The sequence below is a fragment of the Triturus cristatus genome, chromosome 1_2, assembly GCF_964204655.1.
Source record: "Triturus cristatus chromosome 1_2, aTriCri1.1, whole genome shotgun sequence".
NCBI classification, from domain to species: domain Eukaryota; kingdom Metazoa; phylum Chordata; class Amphibia; order Caudata; family Salamandridae; genus Triturus; species Triturus cristatus.
The window spans coordinates 915,933,258-915,960,266 of record NC_140580.1 but is presented as its reverse complement, the minus strand read 5'-3'; the positions used below and the strand labels follow the sequence as shown (position 1 = coordinate 915,960,266).

General features: G+C 43.3%; 1 protein-coding gene across 20 annotated transcripts in view; it reads left to right on the top strand.

The window, feature by feature from the left end:
- The window catches only part of RERE (arginine-glutamic acid dipeptide repeats), a 1,190,399-nt gene that overhangs the window by 1,115,937 nt on the left and 47,453 nt on the right, over positions 1-27,009 (top strand). For 14 of the 20 annotated variants that reach the window (XM_085609701.1, XM_085609700.1, XM_085609696.1 and 11 more), the window contains one exon: positions 19,382-19,453. The exons of the other annotated variants lie outside the window; for them this stretch is intronic. In XM_085609701.1, coding sequence (XP_085465827.1) covers positions 19,382-19,453 — 72 coding nt within the window. The remainder of the gene's footprint in view (positions 1-19,381; positions 19,454-27,009) is intronic. 20 annotated transcript variants of the gene reach the window in all.

Here is a 27,009-nt window from a genome sequence, read left to right as displayed (position 1 = left end):
GAATAATACAAATTCAATAGTACCTGCAATGTATATATATTGCATAAGATGCATTAAAATCTGACAAATCCACCTGGGCGCCGATTATTTCGGGATGTAACTCAATTTTAAAACACTAATATACCACAGATAGAAACACATTATTAAAATTCAACAGCCACCACCCATAGGCATTGAAAGATAAATTGCTTTTTGGGCAATTTCTTTGTCTGAGAATAAACTATGCCAAAAAAGTTGCTTACTTCTGTGAGGCCAAAAAGCTTACAGAGAAAGTTCAAGCACGTGGTTATCCATCTAGACTTCTACGAAGATCCTTAAAAAGAGCATAGTATAACAACAGAGAAGCTCTTTTGGATATTAAAACAAGACCTGAGCAATCCTGTTAGATTAGTGTCTCTACATTTGGCACATTGTCAAACAAGTTAAAAACAAAGTGTATGTGAAAATTGGATTTTACTTTCTGGTGATCCAATCTTCTGTGAAAACCCACTTTTTGCTTTCAAAAGAGGCCATACTCTGAGATAAATTGGTTCGAGCTTATGTTGAACCGACTTTACCTAGTATTCAACAAATGTTTCAATTGCATCAGTTAGACATTAAGTGCAATAACTGTGTAGTATGCAACACTACCAAGATAATAGAAAAGTCCTTTGTGATTAATGATCAACAATTCTATAACTGCAATACATGTAATGTTAATTATTGCCTTGAGTGTCTGTGTGGTCTTCCATACATAGGTAAAACAACTCAACCAATAAGAAAGCGTATACTTCAACACCAATCTAGGATCAGGCGCTGAGTTGATCATGCACCAATGGTTGAACATTATATATGACTTAAACACACTTAGAAAGACATCAAATGGTGGGAGATTGATGTTGCAAAATCAACCATCAGATCCCCAAATATAGATCGTTCCTTGACAATGAAAGAAAATAGATTAGGAAAACGGTCAGTGTTAGAAAGGGCCTCAAAATCTCTATTGAATGGCAAACATTTTCTTTATTATAACATCCTAAATAGGAAGTTATTTTTCGATATATTTTACTTGTATTTGAATAAATTCAATACATACAATACTATTCACGGTTATAGATTCAGGCGTTTTCTTGTAGTTGATCCTGCAATACTTTCATTCATACTACTAAAATTAGTTGACATCACTGTGATTTTGCCTTGTTAAGATCAGAATGGACAGATATGTACAGCATAAACTGTTAAAAAAAAATATATTTTCTCTATGTAAGATTATCATAGTAATTACAATCAAATCCCAAGTCATAATTTTTTTTGTTGAATAAACTGTTATTCTCTTCCCGGGGATACTCATCAAAGTCATAAGCACTGAATAATCCCCGTCCACGTGCGGGATTCCGGAGCATATAGAAATATACATATATATGTGTATGTTGGGGGCCACAAGTGCCTATCACCTCCGCGACATACATGTATATGACTACATAAATATGCAGCCTAACATAGTTCCAGTAGGGCAAAATACCAAAATTACATACGTTTTTCTTGTACAAAGATAATCTCCTATATACCCCTTGTAATAGAGAACATACACTGTAATAGTGTCATACAAGAAACCTTTATTTTCAAAAAGGAATAACAGGTAATCGGGAGTTGGGCCATAGGTTGCATCGATTAATAAACCTCACAGTCAGGAAAAATCTGGCACCTTGCCTTTAAGGCTTCCAAGAACCTGGACACCATGCCTTTAAGACCTCCAGGAGCTCCTCTGCTCCCATCATGCACCACAGGTGACAGGTCAGTTCTTTTTTCTGGCTCCTTCTGTGAGGATCCTGGAGTTGAGCTCGACAGTTTTTGATTATCTTTAGTCAGAAATTGTTTTTTTCTCTTACTTTTGGACATTTTTGACTGCTTGTTGTTTTTTCTTAAACCTTTCTGACAATTTACCATAATTTTTTCTGTCAATGCCAGCATGATTCAAATAATGTCCTTCATGTGGTAAAAAAGGACTCTTCGGAACAGGGAAAAGATTAGACTCCATGCCTTGCTGGAGAGAGGGAAAAGTCATCACAAAAGTGGCCTTGGGAGCGCCCAAGAGCCCTCCTCTCATCATGAACACCGAAAAAGACGAAGATCTACCTCTCCAGAGTCCAGAAAGAGACCGATTCCTGACTGTTCACCGTTGGCGTCGAGATCGCCGTCGAAGAAGCAGGCATGACACTCTTCAGCATCGAGGGACAGATCGCCGTCTAGACGACAACACTCTCCGTCGCACAAAAGTAAGTCAACGTCGAGACATACTTCGGGCTCAAAGTATGATGGTCCCGAGAGATCTGACAAGCAGACGTCGAAACATCCGGCGACGGCGAGGAACACTCCGCCGCCCTCTCGGAGGTTGGTGTCGAGGGGATCGCCGGCGAAGACTGCCGAGAGCTTACCGACTGACGACGTTGAGATCCCCATCGCAGTCCAGGTGCTCACTGTCGAAAAAGTTGACGTCGAAGAAGCTCCAGAGACGTATGACGCCAAAATCTCCTGTCCACCCGTTTGGCCGTTCGACGTTGAAGACAACGTCGAGATCTTCGCGGAGACGAGGGTCTTCCAGTATCTCACCGCCAAGGCGATAGACGTCGAGGACGGCACAGTCGGTGTCGTAGTCGAAACATCGGTCGAAATCGAGAGACAGAAACCCTGTAGTCGTCTCGGAGGAGGTGACAGAGGTCGAGGTCAAGACGTTCGACGTTGAGAAGACCATCATCCTCGGGGATTAACATTGTCCAGATTTTGCCGGAGGGCTCTCCGGTTGCAGCTAAGAAGTCACACCCGTTCAATCTTACGCCAAGATGGCTGGACGGTACCGGTCATACGACAACAGGGGGTGCTGGTCATGAAAGTCCTGATTCAGATTACTCCCACTCTCCGTCGAGTGTTTCCAGGTGTCCTCCTCCAACGGCATTATCAAGGGTCTCTCCGAAACGAACCCAGAGAAAGCCAAGGTCCCCATTCTCCTGCCACACAAGGTCATGGGAGCGGTCTCGCTCGCATCATGTTTTCTCTCTCAAGAGGAGGAGACGAAGATCACCAACGTGGTCCAGATCCACCAGATCTTCGATCAAGGACTATTCACCATCTGTCTGCAACACCACCATCCAGAGTTTCCCAGATTGACGACATCGGAACCTTCACTGACGTTCTCTGCAGATGGGCCAAAGAGCTCAACATCAGTATGTCAGCCCCGACGGTCTCCACATCTGTTATCTTTGAGACGTTACACCATCGATCGTCAACCAGGTCTCTACTGCCTCTAGTCCCAGGCCTCTTAGAGCGTGCCATGCAGACTTTCTTAACTCCTTCCACAGTGGGCGCAGTACCATCTCGTATTGCCAAGAAATATAAAGCCCCAGAGCAGGACCCGCTTTTCCTACGTTCTTATCCCCCACCAGAATCAGTCATTTTGATGGCGGCCAGGAAGGCACACTCTGCGACTTCTTCCTCGTCAGTCCCTCCCGAGAAAGACAGCAAAAATATGGACTGACTGGGCAAGAGGATGTGTAATACCTCTGCCTCTGTTATGAAGGTGGCCAGCGCCTCAGCTCTCCTAGGAAGGTAGGATAGGTCTCTCTGGGACTCCCTTTCCAGATTCACAGACAAACTCCAGAAAGAAGACTAGCAGGACTTTCAGGAGATACTGCAAGAAGGGGGCTTGGTGGCGAACCAGGTGATAAGTGCAGCTGCAGACTCATCTGATCTGGCCGCACACGGCTATTCGCACGGCATCTGTTGCAGACGCTCGGCCTGGCTGCGTCTCTCAGGCCTGAAACCAGATGCCCAACGGAGGATTGTCAACCTTTCCTCAATGGGTCTTCGCTGTTTGGGTCTCACGCGGGTGATGAGATGGCCAAAATGAAAACTGAATTGGGCACTGTGAAGGCCGTTGGCCTAGAGAAGCGGAAAGAATTGCGCAAACGGTTCCGCCCCTACGACAGGCGCTCCTTCCAACAGAGGGTTCAAACCCCTCAGTGGTCATCCCAGAATCAGCAGCAGCAGAGGTCACAATTCCATAAAAGACGACCTGGTAGAGTTAGAGGAACCAGGCAGCAGGCTTCAACTGCTAAGCAACCAGCCAAACAATTAGCAGAGGCTTCCTCCGTGCCCGTTAGCCACTCCAGTAGGAGGAAGTATCACTTTTCATCTGAAAGAGTGGAGATCAATAACAAACGACAAATGGGTGCTAAATATTGTTCAAAATGGATACTTGCTGAGGTTCAAGGCCCCACCTCCATCAGTTCCTCCTCAAAGAAGATCCAACCAACATCACCTACTGTTGGACAGTCTTCTTCAAAAAAAGCCATAAAGTATGTTCCAAAGCAACAGCAAGGACAAGGCATTTACTCTTGTTACCTCCTGGTCGAAAAAAGAGGTCCGATAAGAGAATACAGACCAATTCTCGATCTGCGGCTCTTGAACAAATTCATCCGCAAGGAAATATTTCGGATGTTGGCTCTGCACCAGATCTTCCCTCATCTACATCAGGGAGACTGGATGTGTGCTATAGACTTGCAGGACGCCTACTTCCATATCCCGGTGTCCAAAAGGCATTGAAGGTTTCTCCGCGTTCAAGTAATCCATCAGCATTTTCAATTCCGAGTTCTACCGTTCTGGCTCATATCAGCCCCCCGTACGTTCTCGAAGTGCATGGCGGAGGTGGCAGCATCTCTACGCAAATGCAAAATCTTCATTTACCCCCATCTGTACGATTGGCTCCTGAAGAGTGCCACACCTTCTCTGCTTCAGAATCACCTCAACTACTGATCCAGCTGTTGAACAAACTGTGGCTTCAAGTTAACTTCAAGAAGTCGGTCTTCAATCCGACCCAGAGAATCCATTACCTGTGCTCTTCACTGGATACCGCAAAGGCAAACGTGTGTCCTTCGGAAGAGAGGTTATCATCAATCCGAGACAAATGTTGCAATCTCCTCAGCGCTCGTCATCCCACATTCAGACAGGTTTCGTCGCTGTTGGGCTCCATGGCCTCTTGCGTATTCATCGTCCCCAATGCCAGATTGAACATGCGTCCCCTGCAACAGTCTCTGAAGGACCAGTGGATGCAAGTCTGGGGTCGCTTGGAAGACCGTGTGACTCTACCTCAGTCAGCCAAAGACTCCATCAGATGGTGGATGAAGCGGTCACACCTACTAAAGGGAGTCTCATTCCAACAAGACATTCCCACTCAGACTATAGATACGGATGCTTCCCTGCAAGGTTGGGGAGTGCACATGGGGCCTCTTCAAGTACAAGGTCTCTGGTCAGAGACAGAATGAGGGTATCACATCAACTTCCTGGAGTTAAGAGCCGTTCACCTGGATCTCAAGTCGCTGTACCCCTTTCTCCAGTCCAGCTCCCTTTTGGTTCAGACAGACAACACCACAATGATGTATTAGCTGAACAAGCAGGGGGGCACCAGGTCGACAACTCTTGCTCTGGAATCACAGACCATCTGGAAGTGGCTTCTCGCAAGGAACCTCAGCATTGTGGCCATTCACCTTCCGGGGTCCATGAACGTTCAAGGAGACTCACTAAGCAGAGACTTCGTAGAAGAGAATGACTGGGTGCTAAACCGCGAAATCGGACAAGACAACTTCCGACAATGGGGAGTGCCAGACATCAACCTCTTCGCAGACATGGCCAACACCAAATGCCCTCTCTTTGCATCCAGGGTTCCCCAACCAGGATCACAAGGGAATGCCCTTTTGATAAACTGGTCTCAGACATTACTGTACACCTTTCCACCGATTCTGCTGATCCCTGCAGTGATCAACAAATTTTACAGGACCAACACCAGAATGATCCTGATAGCTCCGGAGTGGCCACGTCAGTGATGGTACCCGGACCTTCTACAATTATCCGAGGTGCCACACCGGAGGTTGCCTTGCCGTCCAGACCTTTTGTCCAAGAGCGAGGGGAAAGTGTTTCATCCCAATCCCTCAGATTGACAGCATGGCTCCTGAGGTCCTTCAATACGGACACTTAAACTTACCAGCGGATTGTATGACTGTCCTGAAGGAAGCCATGAGACCTTCCACCAGAAAATCCTATGCTTTCAAATGGAAGCGATTCTACTTGTGGTGCATGGACAATGCTCATGATCCGGTGCAGGGTCAAGAGCAGGCACTGTTGCCATACCTATTGCATTTGGCCAAGTCTGGTCTGCAGTTCCCGTCGATTAAAGTGCATCTAGCAGCCATCACTGCATACAGGAAGTCCCCTACACAGGTTTCTTTTTTCCAAATGCCAGTGGTAAAAGATTTCCTTGAAGGGATAGAAAAGGTTTACCCCCCAGTGAGATGTCCATCTCCTCCTTGGGAGCTCAACATAGTCCTTACAAAACTTATGGGTGCTCCTTTTGAGCCGATTCACAAGGCTTCTCTGCAGCATTTATCATGGAAAACTGCCTTTTTAGTCGCCACCACTTCTGCCCGCAGGGTTAGTGAAATCCAGGCCTTGTGTTGTAGCGAGCCTTATACTGTTTTTCATGCGAGCAGGGTGGTTTTGAGAACCCATCCAAGTTTTCTACCCAAGGTGGTCTCGGATTCCCACATCAATCAGACTATCACTCTTCCCACTTTTTTTCCAAATCCCACTACTCCGGAGGAAAGGTCCCTCTATTCTTTAGACCTCAAGAGGGTACTGAAATTTTAGCTGGACAAAACCTAGTCCTTGAGAAAGACGGACCGGTTATTTGTTAACTATGGTGCCATAAATACCGGTTCAGCAGCTTCTAAAAGATCCAGCTCTAGATGGATAGTTTCTTGCATATCTTTGTCCTACCAACTAGCTAACAAGGTTCTTCAGGGCAAACCCAAAGCACATTCTACCAGGGGGGAAGCCTCTACCACGGCCCTCCGTGGAAATGTTCCTATGACAGAAATTTGTAAAGCAGCGACTTGGCGCTCGGTTCATAATTTCACTCGCCATTACTGCTTGGATTCTGATACACAGGCAGATGCCCAAGTTGGGCAAGCCTCACTGAGAAATGTATTTGCTGGATGTCATGGTAAGATGCTCTGTCCGCGAGGTAGTGGGTATGGGCTTGCTACTCTAGTCAATGCTTATGACTATTAATGAATATCCCCTGGAAGAGAAGGATTAGTTACTTACCTGTAATCCTAGTTCTCTTCCAGGGGTATACTCATCAAAGTCATAAGCAACCCTCCCGCCTCCCCGGATGAGCATTTATAGTACGTTACTATAGTGTTTGCATCTTATACTCCGGTTGCTTCAAGTTAGTATACCGTAAAAAAGAACTGACCTGTCACCTGTGGTGCATGATGGGAGCAGAGGGTCTCCTGGAGGTCTTAAAGGCACGGTGTCCAGGTTCTTGGAAGCCTTAAAGGCAAGGTGCCAGTTTTTTACTGTACTGTGATGTTTATTCATCTATGCAGCCTATGGGCCAACTGTCTGCTATTACCTGTTTTTCCTTTTTGAAAATAAAGGTTTCGTGTATGACACTATTACAGTGTATGTTCTCTATTACGAGGTGTATGTAGGAGATTCTTTCTACAAGAAAAACCTATGTAATTTTGGCCTTTTGCCCTATTGGAACTATGTTAGGCTGCATATTTATGTATTTATATACATGTATATATGTATGTCGCGGAGGTGCTAGGCACTTGTGGCCCCCAACATACACACATATATGTATATTTCTATATGCTCCGGAATCCTGCATGTGGGCGGGGATTATTCAGTGCTTAGGATTACAGGTAAGTAACTAATCCATCTTGTACATGGTATTGTATTTTCCTGTCTGATTGATAAGGATATATCTTGTGGATCATCTAGATCAATTAACTTTTTCATGGGCTCTCATATATTTCCTACATTTGGATTTTCTATCTACCACGTGTGGAGGTATCTATGTCTTCCTTTCCTCCCTTTCTCTTTGCTTTTTTACGTTTTGATTACTATTTCATTTTTTTAATCAAATAATTACAAAGATGACGTTTATGATGAATGTCATTATAATCTGTTTAGACTAGCATTTTATTTATTTTTTGTAGAACATATATAATGAGATAAAGACGCACAGTCCCTCAAGATGCCTTATAAGGTTTACTTTTTTAAAATGATGTTGCTCTAAGTCCGTCAGTCTCCACAACGCATGACTTTTTGAAAATTTTCCTCTCCATAGTTATGGCTGACTAAGGCTATATCACTGTGAACTTCCTTATTGGAGTAGCTGCCCTAAAGAAAATTCTGATCCCTACTACTATTAAAATTGATTAAGTCTATGGGAATTTTTATCCATGATATTTCTCATCTTCGTCCGTCGTATGACGTAATTTCTCTCAGAATAATCCTCCTTCCAATATGGCGGACTTTAATCTCTCTAATCCCGCTCTAGACTGTGTAATCTTTAAACAAATAAAACTTCCAGGCTTCCCCGGTCCGCATCTGTCTGTGTCCGTGAGAAATGCATGACCTACAAGGCCGTGTTGCATTCGTTTTGACCGCCTTTGACTAACTTCTCTGAGACATATACGTGCTTTCTAATAACTGTGATTTACAGCCGTGATATTGGAGTTAATCTCTCAAAGGATCGATTATGCTATATATAGATCTTTTCTAGCAGTCATGTCGTTATCCTTCAGCAATTAGGAATCTATGTTAGTGCACGTTTGTGTCTTTAAGACATTAAGCCGAGCGTCTTCACGTGAAGTTATGTTATCTCAGTATTAGTTAATCTATCGAGATAAGAAATATTCCTCTGATACACCCTTTATCTTTTTACTGGAAACTGAATATAAACCATAGAATAAATAATTTGTCTGTCTTGACTGATTAGGTCCCTGTTATCTTTGACACAAAGGACCTCTGAATTCCCTTGGACTTCACGATTAGTCGTGTGAGTACTCTTAATATATTGGTCATATACAGCTAGTTTTACATGACCATAAATGTATTTTTCACAGGGTTTTTGTTCTTGTTACTTATTCTTTTCCTAGTGCTATAGGTATCGGTGACTCCTTTGAAGCAATTCTTTAAAGCTCATCTGCCCATTTTGGGACTACCAAGTCAGCGACTTTCTATTCATGCATGATTATGTAACTAGTATCACCCTTTGATATTTTGGTGATGGAGTGAATCTTTTTCTTCTTTTTTATTTCTATGTGTACCTTTTCTTACAATAGAGACGATCTTTTAAATATGGGCTATCTTTATACACGCTATATCTAGTAAGTTTATTATTATTCTTTCTTATCACTGCAAGTGTTTGTATATATTGTGCTTTGTTTGGATGATGTCCAATTCATGTTTAATTTGTTGAAAATATATTTGTTATATTATATATTTTTTTTAATATCTCATAGGAGGAGGGGTCTTTACCATCCTTTTAAAAAATCTACAGTCCTGAAGATGGTCTCGTTGACTTACAGGTACAGAGACCGAAACGTCAACATAATGTCCAATTTCCTTTGAAAAGTTATTGACAAATGTGCTATTTGTAACTTTGTTCTACTATGCTAGACCGATTCAAATACGGTATATAGGATGTGGACAGTTTACACATTGACTTATGGTCCTTTAAGATTTGTAAAATGTATCTATAACCGCTGTTCATGTGTTTGAGATTTTTTTCTTGGGTGTAATTCCCCTTGTATATGCAATATACTATAATTGACTATAAAATATCAATCTACACACATGCTTTTGAAAAATTGAGTGGGGTCGGACCAGCTGTTTAAGTCCGAAGTTGGCCATACTTTCTAGGAGTCCGGCCGTGTTGGTGTCTATGTTCTCAAGGTGTAAGTTGAGGTCCCCAAGGAAAATAGAGGTTCGCGTCAATGGTGATAGGGGCGATTAAGTCATTGATGGCATTGCAGAAGTCAGGGTGAGGTCTTGAAGATCTGTAGACGAGGGTACCTCGGATGGTGGTTTTGCTGTTTGTTCGGTGTTGGAAGTTGACGTGCTCCATGAAGGGAGTGGAGTCGCCTTTGGTGGTAGAGCATTCTAGGTTCTCTTTGGAATATGGTTGCAGAGATCTTGCCAGCCGTCCTGGTGGAATTTTGTGCCAACCTGTCGCAGACTATTCAGGGCTACCAGGATGTGGAAAAAAAATGTCATAAGGTCGTGACTGACAGTTTAGGCAAAGCAGTCGGTTGTTTCGTAGTTCTGTTGCGCCATATATAAATGAGATCTACAGGTTGTCGGTGGCATTCAGTTGTCACTCATCGATATTTCTTTTAACAGGTTTTGCCTGTTTAGCCAGAATGCCAATTCCACCCTTGATTGCTTCAAACAAGGCAGAGCCACAGCACGGCCTCTCAATGCATGCAAGGCCGTAACCCCAACTGTTCCCCCCTATAAGGCTTCGCGTAAAGGCAATAAAAGCCCATCACCTCAAAAACTGGCACCCACGGTGGATAAACTCAGCATGTGATGGCTACCAGTTCACAAATGGCAGTTGAATTCAGAAGTGGCACTGGACATCATACTGCAATTGGGAGATTTCTGGCTAGATCTCTTCACCCCTGCTGTGAGCATGAAATGTCAGCACTTTTACACGTTGGAGTACCTGAGAAGGTTCTATCTCTGAATTGCATTCTGACCAGAGTTGAGCACTGGACTCCTGTATGTCTTCCCTCCACTGCCTCTCATGCCACGAGTTCTGAAGATCAAGAACGACTGGGCCCAAACCAACCTAGTGGCTCTGAATTGGGCCAAGAGAGTATGGTACCCGGAACATCTGAGCTTGAGCAACCATCCTCTGATCAGGCTGCCACTTCGGTACGACCCATTGTTGCAAGAGCAGGGCAGGGTCTTGCACCCAAGCCTACGCAATCTGTACCTCCATATTTGAGATTGAGCAGCGAAATTTGCATTTCAAAATATTAGGATTCTTGGAAAAATCCTTAAACTGGCAATTGACAGTTTTCAATAAGAGGTCGTTCTTCATGTTGGAATTTCGCTACAAAGAGTTTAGGAAGCATTAATATTCACATGGTGATTTATGGCAAATAGGGGAGAGTTACACCGGTCAATGAAAACATTTCTCACGCTGGTTGTTGTTTCTCAGAGCTTTGCATTTTCTTCTTACATCTGAAAAATTGCTTTTGATTTCACTGGGAAAATTTCACTCTTCAACATGGATTGTTCATAGTCGCTTAATGTCAGATCGAACTTAGCAATTATTTACTTATACAGAAAAAAGAGCCATCTTACATGTAATCGGAATAGTTTTGACCCGCTCCTCAATAGGCCCCCTAGTCTTTTTGTCCATCACAATGAACATCTGGCTTTGTTATCCGTGTAATTCTCTTGACTCCATTTAAGCCTATACCGCTGGGTGAATTGTGGGTAGAATCAGAATCCACACCTATGTAGAGGGGAACTGTGATTGGGGCTGTGCTCCAAGATTTTGATAAGCAGTTGGGGGGGTTCAGGGGGAGATACGAAGTGTCAGTTGTATTGGCTGCACCCTGTTATTCTCATTTCAGCCCTAGGGTCCCGATATTAAATTCTCATTGTTGGGTCATTTTAGTATTTAAGTTGCCATAGCTTTTTTCAAACAAATGTTTGTACATTTTTAACAAGGTTAAACAAACCTCTACCATACTTCCGTTGTTTGTTACAAATGTAATTTTAAGTAGATGCAACCTCCACCTTCTGAGAAGGAAGTCACTAGATTGAGGTACTCCATGTATTGAGCGTGTAAGTCTAAGAGGTGCTTAGATTCCGTATCGTTCATGATTACATGTCAAGTCTATAGTCATTCATAAGTGTTGAAGAGCAAAGATTCCTAGGGCAGGCCAGGGCACTTGATCGTTGTTTAAGTACAACAACAGAGGGCGACAGACTTGTTATCAAATTTCTCCACTCTGATCCAACAAGTTCCACAATAGTCTCTCCATCGCAATCAGAAGCCACAGCTTCAAAACCCATTTGTGAGAGTTGGCTGGGGACTGTCTTTTATTTAAAGGTGATTAGGTGTTTGGCTATTAATGGCATAGTGACAGATAGCTTCTAGTCCATGTTAGTTATGTCCTTCAGGGCCACTCATTTCTTTCCCAAAAGAGAAATCAGTTTTGGTCAGTTCAGGTATCCCAAGACTTCCTTAACGTGGGTGAGAATGTCTATCGAGAATTGCTGCAGAATGGGGCAGGACCACCACATATCAAACGCATCCTCATCCTGATCATACCCCTCCCCCACACATTTTCTACTCGTCTTTATACATATTCTTAGCTCTCATCTCGGTAATGTCCCATAAAGTTATGTGTTTTTGTAATACTTGGATATTCTTGCAACAATTGGGAATTGCCCATCATAGTTCTTGCCAGTCACCCAACTGAGCATTCCCCCTCAGAATCCGAGTCCGATTTCTCATGTAAGACCACTTGTTATGGGCATTCACTTGGCTAAGTAGATGTTAGATTTCAAGCCATTTGTAGAGCTGTAAGCGGTTAGCAACATTTGCTAGTGTTTGAAATAAGAGGTTAAGTTCCCATGTAACAGCACTTTTATCCTCTAGGGAAAGGAGAACCAATGTCTTAGTTGGAAATAACACATGCGTTCATATTAATCTAAATTGATCTTCTTGTTGATTTTGAAGGATTTAATGTCCTCATGCAGGAACAAATCTTTCAGCATTAAGCAACACGCTTGGTGCTGGTAAGTGAACTTGTTTCAATTTTGGCCCAGGGTGAAATCAGGGCTTATAATCTGGTAGAAATGGGGAAGGAAAAGAAGTGAGCTCATGATTTTTAATGACTTTATCCCAGGTCTCAAAGGGCGAGCAGATGATGTCTGAGATGTATCCCACCTGTGGCCTATTCCCCCTGGCAAGCCACACAACGGCCCCAGGGGTTTCTACCCAAAAGGACAGATTCCATGTGAATCCAATGACTTTTCATATGAATTAATGTCTCTCTAAGGGACTATTCGAACAAGATTCACAACTGGGTAGCTTGATAGTATTGTGCTGTGTTAGGGAGTGCCAAACCCCCAGCCCTCCTAGCAGCAAACTACAAAGAATTAGGCATTCTGGGTTTCCTACTCTCCCAAAGAATGTGTTTTATTTAAATACTTGTTTACTATTTTGATGGTTTTAGTGTTGCTTTTTTTCTGAGGACACTTGATGAAAATGGAATCTCGAGGTCTCATTTGTTGACTACAGTATCCTGTATTTCTGCATACATTGGTCCAACTTTTTCAGGTGCCTTTCTTATCTCTGAACGGTATTACGGGAACAAAGAAAAATTGTCGCGTTGAAAATCAACATTTCAAAAGTGATCAAAAATATCCATTTCACATACTCAATAATAAAAAAAAGCAAAGGGAAGAGGGGAGGAAAGAGAGTATATGGCAGGGTTACCTCCAGTAAAGAAAAAAAAAGACCAGACAAAATGTGACAAAGAAAAAGACTACTGTGTGCAAACAAAACCACGCTGCCTCAGTAAAAATTAAGATACACATTGGGGAGAGAGAGTTCAGAGAAAAGACACTAAAAAGTAGAGGCAAAAATTGGAAAGTAATAATTTTGAATTTGAGTTATAGTTATCTAAATCTTGCTTGTTGCTCGTTTATGGAGTTCGTATATCTGTATTAGTCAAGTTGGGTTTCCCTTAGGGGACTTTTGAAGATTGGGATAGCTTTATTGGCAGATGGGGTGTTACACCTGTGTAGCAATATTTTTTTTTTTTTTTTTACCTCGAATCACACGTGGGGTCAGTTTGTTCCTCTGGCATGTACGTCCTTTTTCATTTAAGAAAAAAAATGAAGTAGCACATAACCAGGAGCAGGAGTAAGTGATTTTTTAGTCACTAGAATCTTCATTGAAATTATGAACACAGTAGTCTTGCTCTTGTTTTGGATCCTTGATTACCTTTAACATAAACGTATCATCTCACTTGTAAAATGGCTATTTGAAAATTAACCCCATCAACCTTCCTAGAGGTTGTGTGACTACAAGTTCATTTACTTTTTAATTGAGAAATAAGTCAGTTGACTTAAAAATGTCCTTCGTAGAAAGAGAAGTAACACTGCAACCTTTCACAAAGTTTTTAAAGGAAACAAAAAAAAGTGGGGAATAGAACCCGATAGACCGAAGCCTCCTCACTTTAAAAAATAATCCTTCCTTTAAGAAACAAACTAAATGATATCCATGGCTACATTTTTCTGAAACTCTTCCTCTATAGCAGACGAGGTTCTGAAGAATATTGTAAGGGATTTCCTTGACAGTTCAAAAAAGAGAAGTGGTCAGACACCTAAAGACCGACTAAAAACCATTCACCCAAAAGCAAGTTAATTATATTGTCTTTTATATCGTTTTTTTCCACATCCCATAGACTTTAGCACCTTTAATCATCTTGGCAAAGATACTAGTTTGTGTTAACAACCTCATCCAATCAGTAAGCTGAATTTGATATTCTGCAATTTTGCTCTTGTTTAGGTCTCGCCTGACCCAGCGCATGCGCTGGTCTGGCGAGACTTATTGAGAGGGCTCCAAAAAGTGCTACCAGGCCAGCTTAGAGCTACAGTGCATGTGCGCGGGCACGCGCCCCGCGCTTTACCGCAATTACTTTCACTTTCGCGGCCGCTTTGCATAGCCAATAGGTCTCGCTTTTGGGACCTTATAAGTATTTAGTTATGCAACTGTTGCATGGCTAAACACTTATAAGGTCCCAAAGGCGAGACCTATTGGCTATGCCAATGCTTGTTTTGTATTTACTCTTGTTCCCTCCCTGAGCGGTCCGAAATTCCACATGGTGATATACATTTTATTTATAGTCTTTGGTGAAAATCTGCATAGTAAAAATTAACTGTTCACCAATTACAATCCATCTTGTTCCATGATAACACTATTAAAACAGTCCATAGCATGGTTGATAGTGTTCTGCATGCTCACATGCTAAAAAAAAAAAGCAAATGCATTCACCTAAGGACTATCTTCAGAACCCCTAACTCAGTGAAACGAAACTGCAGCAGCTCGTCTCAGAAACGCTGAGCAGCTACACGGATATTAGTTATTTTGATTCTTCCTGCCTATAGTATTTACTGAAAAAGAGTAGCTTAAATGGGTCAAACATCTCTTAGAAACTTGCTTGGGTAGAAGGTGCTTATTGTTCGGCTGTCTGCTTTATACAGCACTTGTCTGCTTCACTCACGTAATTGGCAGTGAGCAAGGTTTTTGATTATCATTGAAGATGCAACGATGAAGATAAAGTTAGTATAACCCCTTTTTCTTTTTACGGAGTTATATATAGCGCAAACTTGATCCGGTTTCGGGTATCAGAGCGCTTTACATAGCGCCACTACGTTACATGAGGACACATTCATTTTTTTGTGTCTTGTCTAGTAGCGCGCATGCGTTGCTCTGTGAGACTTATTGTAAGGGGGCTTCAAAAAGCTCACCACACGCTCGTGCGTGTGTGGCCTATTGCTTTCGGTTACCCGCACGGGCGCCATATGTTTTGAATTACCGTGCCCAGACGCGTGCGCGATAATTCAAAACACATGGCTCGCTGTGGTGCGTGCGTACCACTCGCGTGCTTGTTATAAATTTAGCTCCACACTACTCTTCAGGACGAAGCTGGAAGAGTCACGGCATTGTTTGCATTCCTTACTGGCCATGTGACACCCTGTTCCTTCACTTCCCTCTGCCCGCCCGCCCTCCCTGGATGTTCAGAGCAACAGGGGACGGGGCTCTCTGCCCCTGCAGGCTTCTGCTGTCTCCCGGTCCCTTTCTCCAGTGCTTTCAATGGAGAATTCGCAGTGTATGTACCTGCCGTGAGCTCAACCGCTGGCAGTGCTTGCCTTATCAGTAACATTGCTGTGCTCCTTAGAAATGCCAGCCCCCTTTGCTTGTCAGCGGCCGTCTCCCGATACTTACTCTCCAGAATATATGGCACTGTCTGTCCCATTGAAGCTATAACAGCGGCGGTGGCTTAAAAGCGTCAGTACTTGTTTCACATTCCATCCAATTCCACCCTTCCTGCCCTTTCATCTTCCCCTAAATATTTACTCCCTCGGATTCCTGATCTAACCTTGTTCTATTTATCACCAACAAAATACACTTTCGACTGATGTCTGATCTGTTCGTTTTACTTCGCAACTTTCGAAAGCAGGTGAATCATTTTATAACTCTTGCTTTTATACTGGTAGTCTTTTTTCCTCCATGATTGATGGTATTTTCTACTACCCTTACTTTTACCACGTGGCCCTATCTATTCCCTGTCAGTGCTCCCACCTGTGCATATTTGTATTTGCATTCATATAGCGCTTAGCGCTTACTATGCAACTTAGGCAAAGGGCACGGTGCATTTCAGTTCAGACGCCAACTAGGGTGCCACTAGCAGTGGGAGGCAGAAAAAACAACACAGATTGCCCTTGTGGCCTTTGTGTGTGCCACTGCGGTGCTCGCTGCAGTCCTGTTTTTAGGTATGTTGCTTTTATGTTATGATTTGTTATTTTGAGCTGCATCATGTGAAGTTACAGTAGTCATGTCACTGGATTTTCTGCATATCTCATCACCGCCCAACCAAATATGCAACTAGGTGGCTACTGGAGTACTAGCAATCTAGCGGAAATCAGCCTAGCAACAGATGGGTACTAAATGAGAAATGGTGTATACTAGTGTATTATCCACCTCCAGACTCACCAGACAAAGCCTAAACCCACAAAATCAAGGCACATTCCTTGGCCCTATTAAGCTCGTGCTTGCAGCATAGTGATGCAAGGGAAGGCTTTAATAGCATGAGACCCCAAGCCTGTCCACCCATGCATTGTTTTTTCCAGTTTAACCCCTGGCTTTCCTGCTCCCGCCAGTGCCTACAAAAAGCGCTCCAAGACCCCTTCGGGTCGAGTCCGCGCTATATAAAACTGCAAGAAAAGCTTTGTGTGTGTTTGAGGACATGCCCCCAGGGAGCTCCAAGTCCTGGCAAATCAAGCAAAAGCTTATTGCTCCAACTGGGTTTGTCTGTGCCTTCCATGCAGTGTTGGGTTGACAGAACACAGAAGCGAATCTGCACATAGCAAACATCTGGTCCGATGCCTTCTAGCAGTTAATCAAGGGATCAAATTTCTGACAAAACAATCATTATTACTAATTTGCTTGCATATTCATTTATTCGATGTTTTTTTTGACCGCATATGAATTGTCTCCTGCCATTGATTTACCCCAAACTTTAATATCTTAAATGAATAATGTAATAGATAATGTGCTGCCTGTCTAAAAACTTATAAGGTCCCAAAGGCGAGACCTATTGGCTATGCCAATGCTTGTTTTATTAGGCACGGAGAGATTGCGTTTGCCCAGAATCACAGGATGTTCAGCGTAATTGCCGAGACTGGAACCCGTTTCCCCAGATTCGAGGTCGACTGCCCTTGCCGTTAGGCCAACTCCTCTCCCCCATGTCCATTATAAGAATCATCACTTAATTTATGAACAAATTTCCCTTCTCCCTGGAATCCACAAACCAAAAGGGACATGAAAGGTCATCAGTATAATATGATCTGGTACCTTGTTAAAGGTTCATAGTGAAGTGCCAGTCTTCTTCCCGAGCTTTCCCCCTTTGAAATAGTAAAGTTAGCCGGAGGTGAAGGTTTATGAATTGTGATGAAGCACCAGGGTTATACAATTAAGTAACTTTTTCCTGCAGATAAATAATTCTTTCTTTTCTTTCCTTTGGAAGAGGTCACCCAGCTGTGTGTTGTAGGTCTTTACATTTTCAACTCATTGAGATACTTGCGTTGTCATGTCAGTATTGTTAATACGCAATTCTTATCTAGCCTTTTCTTGCACAAAAGCCATTTTCGGTTGCTATTTTTTCTGCTAGCAGTGTCTGTGGGGATCAAATCCCCTCTGGTTCTAAACTGTACATATATATTCACTAGCAAGGTTGCACTGTGTCCTAATTCTTGATTCATTTTCTGATTTTTCATTTAAACCTAGATCTTTCTCTAATTGTTATTCCCCAAGTGTTACCCCTATGCAGCTGAGGTCTCCACGGTTCCAAGAGGAGTTAAGGCCCTCGAGCTCCACCTCAAGAGAGCAGTGCATGAGAGCTTTTTCTTAGGCTGTCACTTACAATGCAAATTACAGGTTAAAAATATCCACCCCCTCCATTGCTTTCTTGCAGCACGTCTAATATTTAGTGTTCCTTGTAACATTCAGAGGCCTGTTTGCTTCCTTCCAGCTGTTCCTCACCAAAAACATTTCTAGTTTGGAGAAATTAACTGTGTCAGGGATTTTACCACTTGAGCTCTTCAGGTGATAGTCTGTTTGACTAACAGGATCTTCCATCTTCACAACTTCGCTCTGCTGTATTCGGATTCCTGTGGTTAGGTACAGGGGAAGAGTCCGGACCGGTATAAATAGTAGTTAAATGTTCACTAATGATCATATTATTATCAACACCTTTTCTAATTATCGTCCCCCGATTGTGGCTACTTTTAATTTTCTGGCTTTCGTTAGACAGCACTTTGAGGTGATTGAACTGTTCGCACAGCGGAGGGATGTGCGCCGCTGCCTTTTTGCCTTGTCCTGTAACACAATGGGAGCATTTTCAAATGGAGAGAGTATCGTGCTACTATTGGATTTGCTGTTCGAGTGCACAAGTAGCCTTGGATCTTGCTGCCCATCCAGTTCTGCGCCGTACTAACTGTGAGCTGTGTGACTACACAAGAACAGAGTAGAACATGAATTCACATTTGATTGTATATAGGAAACACATGATCCTTTAGCCTGTTCTGTCTCACTGCAGGAAACATATGGCCCATTAGCTTGTCACCAAACTATTCATTATATGTGTTCTGTACATGACTAAACAAGACTTCTCAATAACCTGTCACGCTTCTACTTGTGTATAGCACATAGCCGATGAAGTGGTCGCCATTCTAAATTAACTTTAGGGGGCCAAAGATCCGGCCAGCTGCACCAGAAAGAAGCAGATATCCTAAGGTCTTTTATAGCTTGCTTATCGATACAAATTGCAAAATAGATCCTGTACATGTCTTGGAGGTACACAGTAAGCTTTAGGTATTTGTCACTCTTCTGCTTGTAAACATAACTCTTGGGAGCATCGTCCATTTACCTGTCTAAATGTACACAAGTGGCACAGAATTATAGGTTCTGACCCTTGTCTATATGTGCACAGGAATGAGAAGGCCTCAGTCAATTGTTGGTGCCTTGGAATAGAATGAATGTCTGCAGTACCCATGTGCCTGCCTTTCAGTAGGAAACACAGGTCTTTCGGGAGTTGGTCATCTGTTTAAATATGTAGAGACAGATTAGCTAATGTATGAAGCACGTTTTCAGAAGGGAATTTCAAACATTGTCTGTTAATACATCTGTGTACAGTTGTCCACGTTGGAGACGTTTTCTGATACTGTGTGTTTTCAATAGACTGTTGCTGTAACTCTAAGTCCTGGCCGGGCATGGCTGAAAACGGGACATGTGTTCCAGTCCACTTTCCTGGTAAATAAATGAATTTAAATGCTATGAAGGGACGGGGGGAGTGTTTGCAGGTTCAGTTTTATTAGCTCATAAGCCCTGTAGTCTGTTGCCAGCAAACAATAAAGTGGATCGAGTAGTTATTGTTGTGTTACATCAGGTCATCTGGTCAGTGTGCTGTCTGCTCCTTTTGTACACAGCAGCAGCGCCCGTGATCAGCTGCACTTAATGTTCAGTTGGACCAGGCCCTCCACACATGATGTGGGTTGTACAAAAAGCCAGAGCCTGTGCACGCCTTGTCAAATATATTGTCCATTCTTAAGCCATTAAATTGCTGAGGCTTAGATAAAGTCTGAGAATCAGAGTAGATTGCCCAACGAGCATATAATCTTAAGTGTTCCCTCTAAATGTTTTCTTCCTTGAAAGAAACCAAAATCAAGGGAGAAAATCCTTAACAAATTTGCCAAGGGAAAGTCTTATATTTCAATATAAAAAAATCCCCAGAGACTGCTTACTTATGGAATGCCAATGACTATCTCTGAGGTGCACCCAATAGTTAATTCCAAGGATTAGAAGTCCGCTTCCATACTGAGATGCAGTTCAGAACCAGATACAGCCTTTTTTTCCAGAATCTACCCTAAGGAGATTGTATTTCGATATTTGCATTGATGAAAGAGCTGTTCCATTCACTGTTTTTTGTTAAAACCTTAATACATCTGTGGCTTTGTGATAGTGGTAATTAATGTGCAGTCTATGTTGGCATTCAATTTCATGTAGGCATAAAGCTAGTGGCGTTCATACTTACCTGCTTCAGTTTCCACTGTATAGAGTCATCCAGAACAAGTGCAACAGTGTCATCTTCCATCCAGTTTAATTACAGCACTTCCTGACGTCATGGGGGAATATGCAGACACCAAGATGAACGGCATGACACCTGATGGCATTTGGAGTATAGCACATATTTACGTCCTGGAGGGGTCCTAAATTCTGCTTCTCAGCCACGGTGATTGCTATGGCTTGTTTGTACTGCTAAACAGAGAAACGGAAGCCAAGTCCTTAATCAAAGCACCCACCCGTCAGAGTCAGTTTATGTGCTGGTAACAGCAAGTTAAGTGATTCCCACTAGGCATAACACTTCCAAGATACGATTTTGAGAAATATACCAAAAAGCACGAAATGCTTATTTGTTTGACAAAGAAAGGAGGATCTTCGTTATTGAGAAAAGCTGATCAGGTAGGAAACACTCATCTCACTGGCTCCTTACAAAGTTGTGTTTGAAGGGAATACTTCTGAGCCAGGATTTCTCTTGTGCTGGATGAACGTTTTGTCATGGATGGCATGGGAAGGGCATAATGGTAACTGCTCATCCATCAAGCAATTCTTAGCTAAGAACAGATGGAAGATGCTGAAGCACAAATAGCCTAGTGCAGTGTAAATCATTCTTGGCAGACTGCGTAAACTGAGTTTGTTACCTTCAGATGGAGACTTCTAGCCGGCAGCTTCCTCACCTTTTGAATAGTTTCCAGGCATCAGACTGGATCTTAAAACCTTTCAGCAGTACCTCTGTGATCCGGATGGTTGCATCTTGCTGCTCTGCACTGATGCTATTCTGCTCCGGAAATCACGTGCGGAGCCTACATAGACCCCACTCCTAAGCACTGACATCTTTTCCTTTCTTTCCCCTCCTCCAGACACTGATCTGGAGCCCCCTCTCATCTCTCAGAGAAATGTACCTCGAATTTTCGAAAAAGAAATGAGAAAAAACAAACATTAAAGACTTCAGAGTTAAAATATGCAGATAACATTAGACAAGACCATTTGAACCTGATTAGAACATGTAAGGAAATGAACCTCCCCACCCCAAAAATATACCGTGTGCAAAGTATGTCGCCCCTTAAAACGACAGGTTTTAAACTGTGTAGGGGGTGTCGCAAACAAATATGTGACAGATCCCCATCAGGTGTGCCTGGGGTTGAGCCGCAATTCCCAGGCCTGAGGAGACTGCACCACTCACATTCTTCTGACCAGGAGCTGCGCCACCCTTCTCGAGTTCAGTCCTACAGTTGGCCAACTTTTGAGGCGATTCTTTAGCTGGTTCTGGTACAATTTGAGATTCCTGGCCCCTTAAGCCACGCTGCGTCTGATAGAAGAGTTCCCTAGAGCCATGCTTCAGCTCTTGAGATCTCCGCCGACTCCCGCTGGGACACTTTCTGGCCCCAAGAGGCCTTCCTCTTGGAATACCGCCGGCAGCTTAGCCCTCTGCACCAGCTGGACCCTCCGCTCTTACTTTGCCTTAGACTCCTATTCAAACTCTGCTACAAGTGCCACAACCCACATCGGGCTTGGCGATGCCAACTTCCCTGCCTGGACATGTGGCCATGATTATCCTTTTCAATGCTGGTCTGACCTGACATAGGTCCCTTGCTCACTTTGCCACTGGATTCAAGCTAGCCTTGCTGATAAGGGGTGCTACCCCGAAACCAGTCCCAGAATGCTGGTTTCCGGACCAGGGAAGATCTGGCTTGGCAGTTCGGGCTGGACTGTTCCCATGAGGAAGAGGGTCAAGACTGATTTGCATATGGCTGGGTCTGAGCTGGGATGGCGAAGTCAGCTAAAGAACGATGACTGATTCAAACCCAGATCTGTGTCTGAAAAGTTTCAAATCTCCGTCCATCATCTCCTTGTGTTTGCTCATGGATGGCAGGTCACAGACCCTATGCCAGGAGGTTATAAAGAATCCTCCTGGTGTGGTGTTGAACCACCTAGCAGCATCATTGAAGGCCAGGGTGGACAAGCTCAACCTTCAACGCCTAACGAGTCACTAATGGCAGATACACCTGCATGTGGTGTAAGGTCTCTTCTGTGAATGGGGAGGACCTTGGCTTGATCGATTTGCCAACAGCAAGACTATGCAATGTCAGATCTTATGTATGTGGGAGTTTCCAAGGCATCTCGCTCAGAGACACGTTCTGCCTCGAGTGGAACTCAGGACTTTTGTATGCCTTTCCTCCAATACCACTCCTGCCCGAGTTTCGAGAAGATCAGGACAGACAAAGCCCAAGTCATCCCAGTGCCCCCGGATTGGGCATGGAGAGTATGGTATCCAGAACTCCTGGGTTTGAGGATGTGTCCTCAGATCAAGCTGGCCCTCTGGGAGGTCCTCCAGTCACAGCAATAGGGCAGGCAGGGTCTCTAAGTAGAAGGAGGGACTTAATCACTTGGACCCAAAGAGAGTGCTGAGCTTCGACATAAATCATACCAAAGATCATCGGCTGTACAAACAGCTCTTTGTGGGGTTCTCTGGAGCGAAAAAAAGCAAAGCAGAAGAGAACAATCTCCCGCTGGATCGTGCTCTGTATTAAGATCTGCTATGCAATGGCAAAGAAGCAGCCTTCATAAGGATTTCATGCTTATTCTACCACGATCAAAGCTGCCATCACTGTGTTGGCATGTGGAGTCCATGTCCTAAACATTTGTCACCCGGCTATGTGGGCGTCCCTCAACACCTTCTCAAAGCATTATTGCCTGGACGGTCGGGTTTGCGAAGAACTGCATTTTGCCTGCTCCGTCCAATCGCCCATCCACAGACCAACCGCCAAAAAAGTATTGCTTTAGTACCTATTTAAAAGGTGAGGAATATGCACCTAGAAGTGTCTAGCAGAAGAACAAGTTACTTTTTTTCTGGTAACGCTCTTTCTGGTAGAGATTTTATCTAGCTGCAGGTTCCTACCCCCGACACCCACCCCCTCCCAGTCTTCTCCTTTCTGTGGTTGGACTCTATCTGTTAATACGATCCCAAGTCTAGGAGTCTGCATACTGTCCATCATTTTGCTTTTAGGCCTTTGTCTGTCTGGGGACAGGGACAGTCTCAAAAGCAACTTATAGCATGCTGGAGGTTATTTCTTGTGCAAAATGGCGTTCGTGGGAAGCTGCAAGGCTCCATCTTCCGGCACACAGAGGTATTGCTAAAAAGTTTCCGATCTACTATAACACCTGGGGAATATTTTAAAGGTGAGGAATTTGCAGCTACCAGAAAAGCATTACCGAAGGTAAGTAACTTATTCCTCTGTTCCTTTATTCTTGAAATTATTAGTTCTAGAGGAACCGAAACAACTATTGGTGTACATTCAAGTTGTGAATCTGCTTAAATAATGCAGTTTACTAGTGAATCTACTCCTTTCTGCTGAAATGGGCCATCATACTCAAGGTAGCCTAGCAAGTTTGTGTGTATTGTAAAGCAGAATGGTGTCTGTTCAGTCATGTCTCCATTTACAAATAAGTAACTAACCGCTTGTAGTGCTAAATAGATTTTAGTGGCCTCAGTTTAAAGCTGCTCTCAGATTTGCTAGGGGTGTGAAAGTGAGAAGTGTGAACAGGAAGACGTTCTTTAATTCAAGGTCTGGGTCAACTCTCACCAAAGAGTCCTAGAGAGCTCCATTCTGATTCCAGTGCTGGAGAAAAAGCTGAAGAGCAAGAGTTGTCTTTGGTAGAGATTTTGCTTCCAAAGAATTTCACTTGCTAAACTATTCTTAGTCTATGGTTGCATTTCTCAACATAACAGTGGAAGCTTCAGTTAATTCTTTAGCAGACTCTGAGCTTAATGCAGACCTAAACAAACCATAATTTTATTGCCCAGGATCCCACTTAAAACTACACTGCTCATTCATCCAACCCCCTTTCCTACTGAATACAAGATAATTTGCGCCAACTATAAAATTGATTGAAAAAGAAGACCTAGCACATGCATTATAGACAATGTCCAGGTTCCACCATCTACTGCGTTCAATCCTCACAGTTCCAGATCCCAAATCCTTACTGTGTAGAGTTGCTTTTCTCGGTCTTCAAGTTAATTTATTGAATTGTTTGGTGGTTTTTAGTACTTTTCTTTTTCTTTTCTTTATCATTTATATCTATTCCTGCTATGTCCTCAGATTTTCTTTGTTGTAGGTGAGTGATGTGGCACTTTGCGCCTTCTTTTAGTACACCTTTGGCTCTGAGGTGCCTCTAGGGCCTCCTATCATTTGCTGCACGAGTCTTCGGGCCTTTCTACAAGGGTCCTTGACCCAAGGGTTTTAACAGAGGTTTTCTTTTAGTGCCTTTCAGCTGACGTTTCTCGCGAGGTCTTACAGTGGTGTTTCCCCAGAAAAAAAAAATCTTATTTTTGAAGGGTGTAGTGAACCCAGAGTGCTTGGTTTTACTTTCCTAAGATCGTTTTGGCTTCTTAATTAGGTCAGGTGACTAAAAACTGGTCTAAAGGGGCTTCCTAAAAACCTGTGCTGCTTCTTTAGAGATTCTTATGCCAGCAGGTCCCATTAGTCATTTTCTCCAATTGAGGGGACATTCCCCTTGTATTGGGGGTACATCTTATTCTTTCTCATGATTTCCAAGGAATATTTGCTCACCTCTTGTCCTGTATCAGTGTCCAGAGCAATAAGGTGACTTTTGAAGTGCCTTTTATACTTTGTATCGCTCTTTATTTGTCCGGAAGTGTCTCGTCTGTCACTCTATCATGTATCTACCTTTGGCAGGAGATGCCTGCTTGTGCCAGAGCAGGATCACTGTATTTCCATTAGCCTCACATGCTTATGTGTGTCAACTGCTGAGGCCCAGCCCTTTGCGTGCTATGTTGGCCCTCTATTGACCTCTTTTAGGACTACTATCCCTGAACCTTTATAGGTGCATATCACTTATATTTCACCAATTGATGGTGCAAGAGCAACTGGTTCTGTTTATAGCCTGTACTGTGGCCTCATTACCTCTCCACAAATTCCACTAAATTAGAGGGAAATATTCTTCCTCCCGAAGTGCTCCTTGATGCCTGACATTCATCTCAGCCAACCTTAGTGACCACACCTTTTTGCCTCTGAGGTGCCCTACCAGTGTCTGCATATGAGATGTCTCCTTTGAGTTCCCAGACTCTTGCTAGCTGTTACTTTGGGCCATGTAACTAGATTTGTCAGCCCTCTTCTCGAGTATGTTGAATGAATGAACTGTTGCCTCGTCTTTCCACCCCTAAGATGCTTTTGCCAATATATCCAGTGTTACCCTTTGGTGTTTTCTGTTCCTGTGGTCTCCCTGGTCTGAATAGTTCCAGTTATTTATTTGTGCTGTTTCGGCTGACATCTTGTCAGCACTTGGGCTCTGTAGCAAAGACCCTGACTCTAATGTGGGAGATTATGAAAATCCCTCTGCCTTTCCTTGCTTACTATGTGAAGGGTTTGCCTCCTATTTCTTGGAGTTGGGTAGCAGTCACACTGTGTTCAGTGGACTCCTCGGTAGGCTTACTGCCCTAGAGCAGAGGTGCAATGGGGGGTAGAAATCCTCCTTTCTGCCTCCTAGTCACCCTCTAGCAACTAGCCTCTCTTCATAAGATTTCACACCCCCTCAACCTGCCAGTTTTATTGGGGTTGTATCTCTGTAACTTTTTGGGTGGGGTTGCAAGTGGAGTCTACTTCATGACCTTTAGAATATAGCTTCAGGGCTATATAGGTGCTTTTGCTATATCTATATAGCAAATATATATATTTATTTGAGAAAGTGCAGCAAAGGCATCAGAGCAACTTGGCGGCTTGGAAACACAGACCATGTGCCCACAGCTGCAGGCAAAAACTATGCAGCTGTAGATATGAGACCGGTAAAGGAGGCATTTTGTCTCTAGCTTTGGCGAACTTCGAAAGGAAAATGCACATTGAAGCTTAGATTTAGAGAAAAACAGAATACCTAAAGACTCTCTTCAAAGATACATTTATTTAAATAGGGGATTGTACTGGCATGTGAATGGTATGAGCCACACTAGAAAGCTACATGCATGGTATTCCGCGGATCCATCCAACTAACCACAGTAACTTGATACCAAAGGTGCGGAGGTATTTTCGCTGCTTCATCCTGCTCTGTGCACAAATACTAGGTCATGTTGAAACTCGGGTGAAGTATAGTAAATCCCATTGTTCTTTTTATGTGCCAACGTGTGTTAAGGATTGAGTCCGGTGTGCTAGTCGTATGAAAAGATGTGTAAGTGTCACTGGGAGGACATAGTCCAATATGCAGGACTAAAATGTATGTGGAGGTCTGTAAAAAGTGGTCGAATGTCCTAAGTTTTCAGTCCCTTACATTTCATTTTCTTGGTTTCTGTTGTGGACCACAGTCAAAAGCGCCTTGAGTGCTCTTCTCATTTTTACAACATCTTGGCTTACTTTTGCATAGTCTCATGTCTTAGCCACTGTTTATGAAGAGAGATGCCATCACTTTAAATGTTGAGTGTGCATGCTATGGTGCCAGTCATTTAATTGGCACTGGGGCTTGCATGTTAACCTGCACTTTGATGGTGTGGCTTGATGCAGTGTAAAATCCAAGATGCTGTCGATTTGAGAAGAACACAAGTGTCACCGCACCTGGTAAGTAATTCCTCCTTTAAAATGACAGATCATTGTGTTTCCTGTCCTTGTTCTCTTTGGTGTACCACACTCTGAGCACTGTCCCCACACTAGAAAGCTACCTGGAACGAGTCAGAAGTTGAAAAAAGTTTTTTATTTTTTTTAGTATGCTCTTGCATTTAGGGGACTTGAATTGTTTCGTTATTC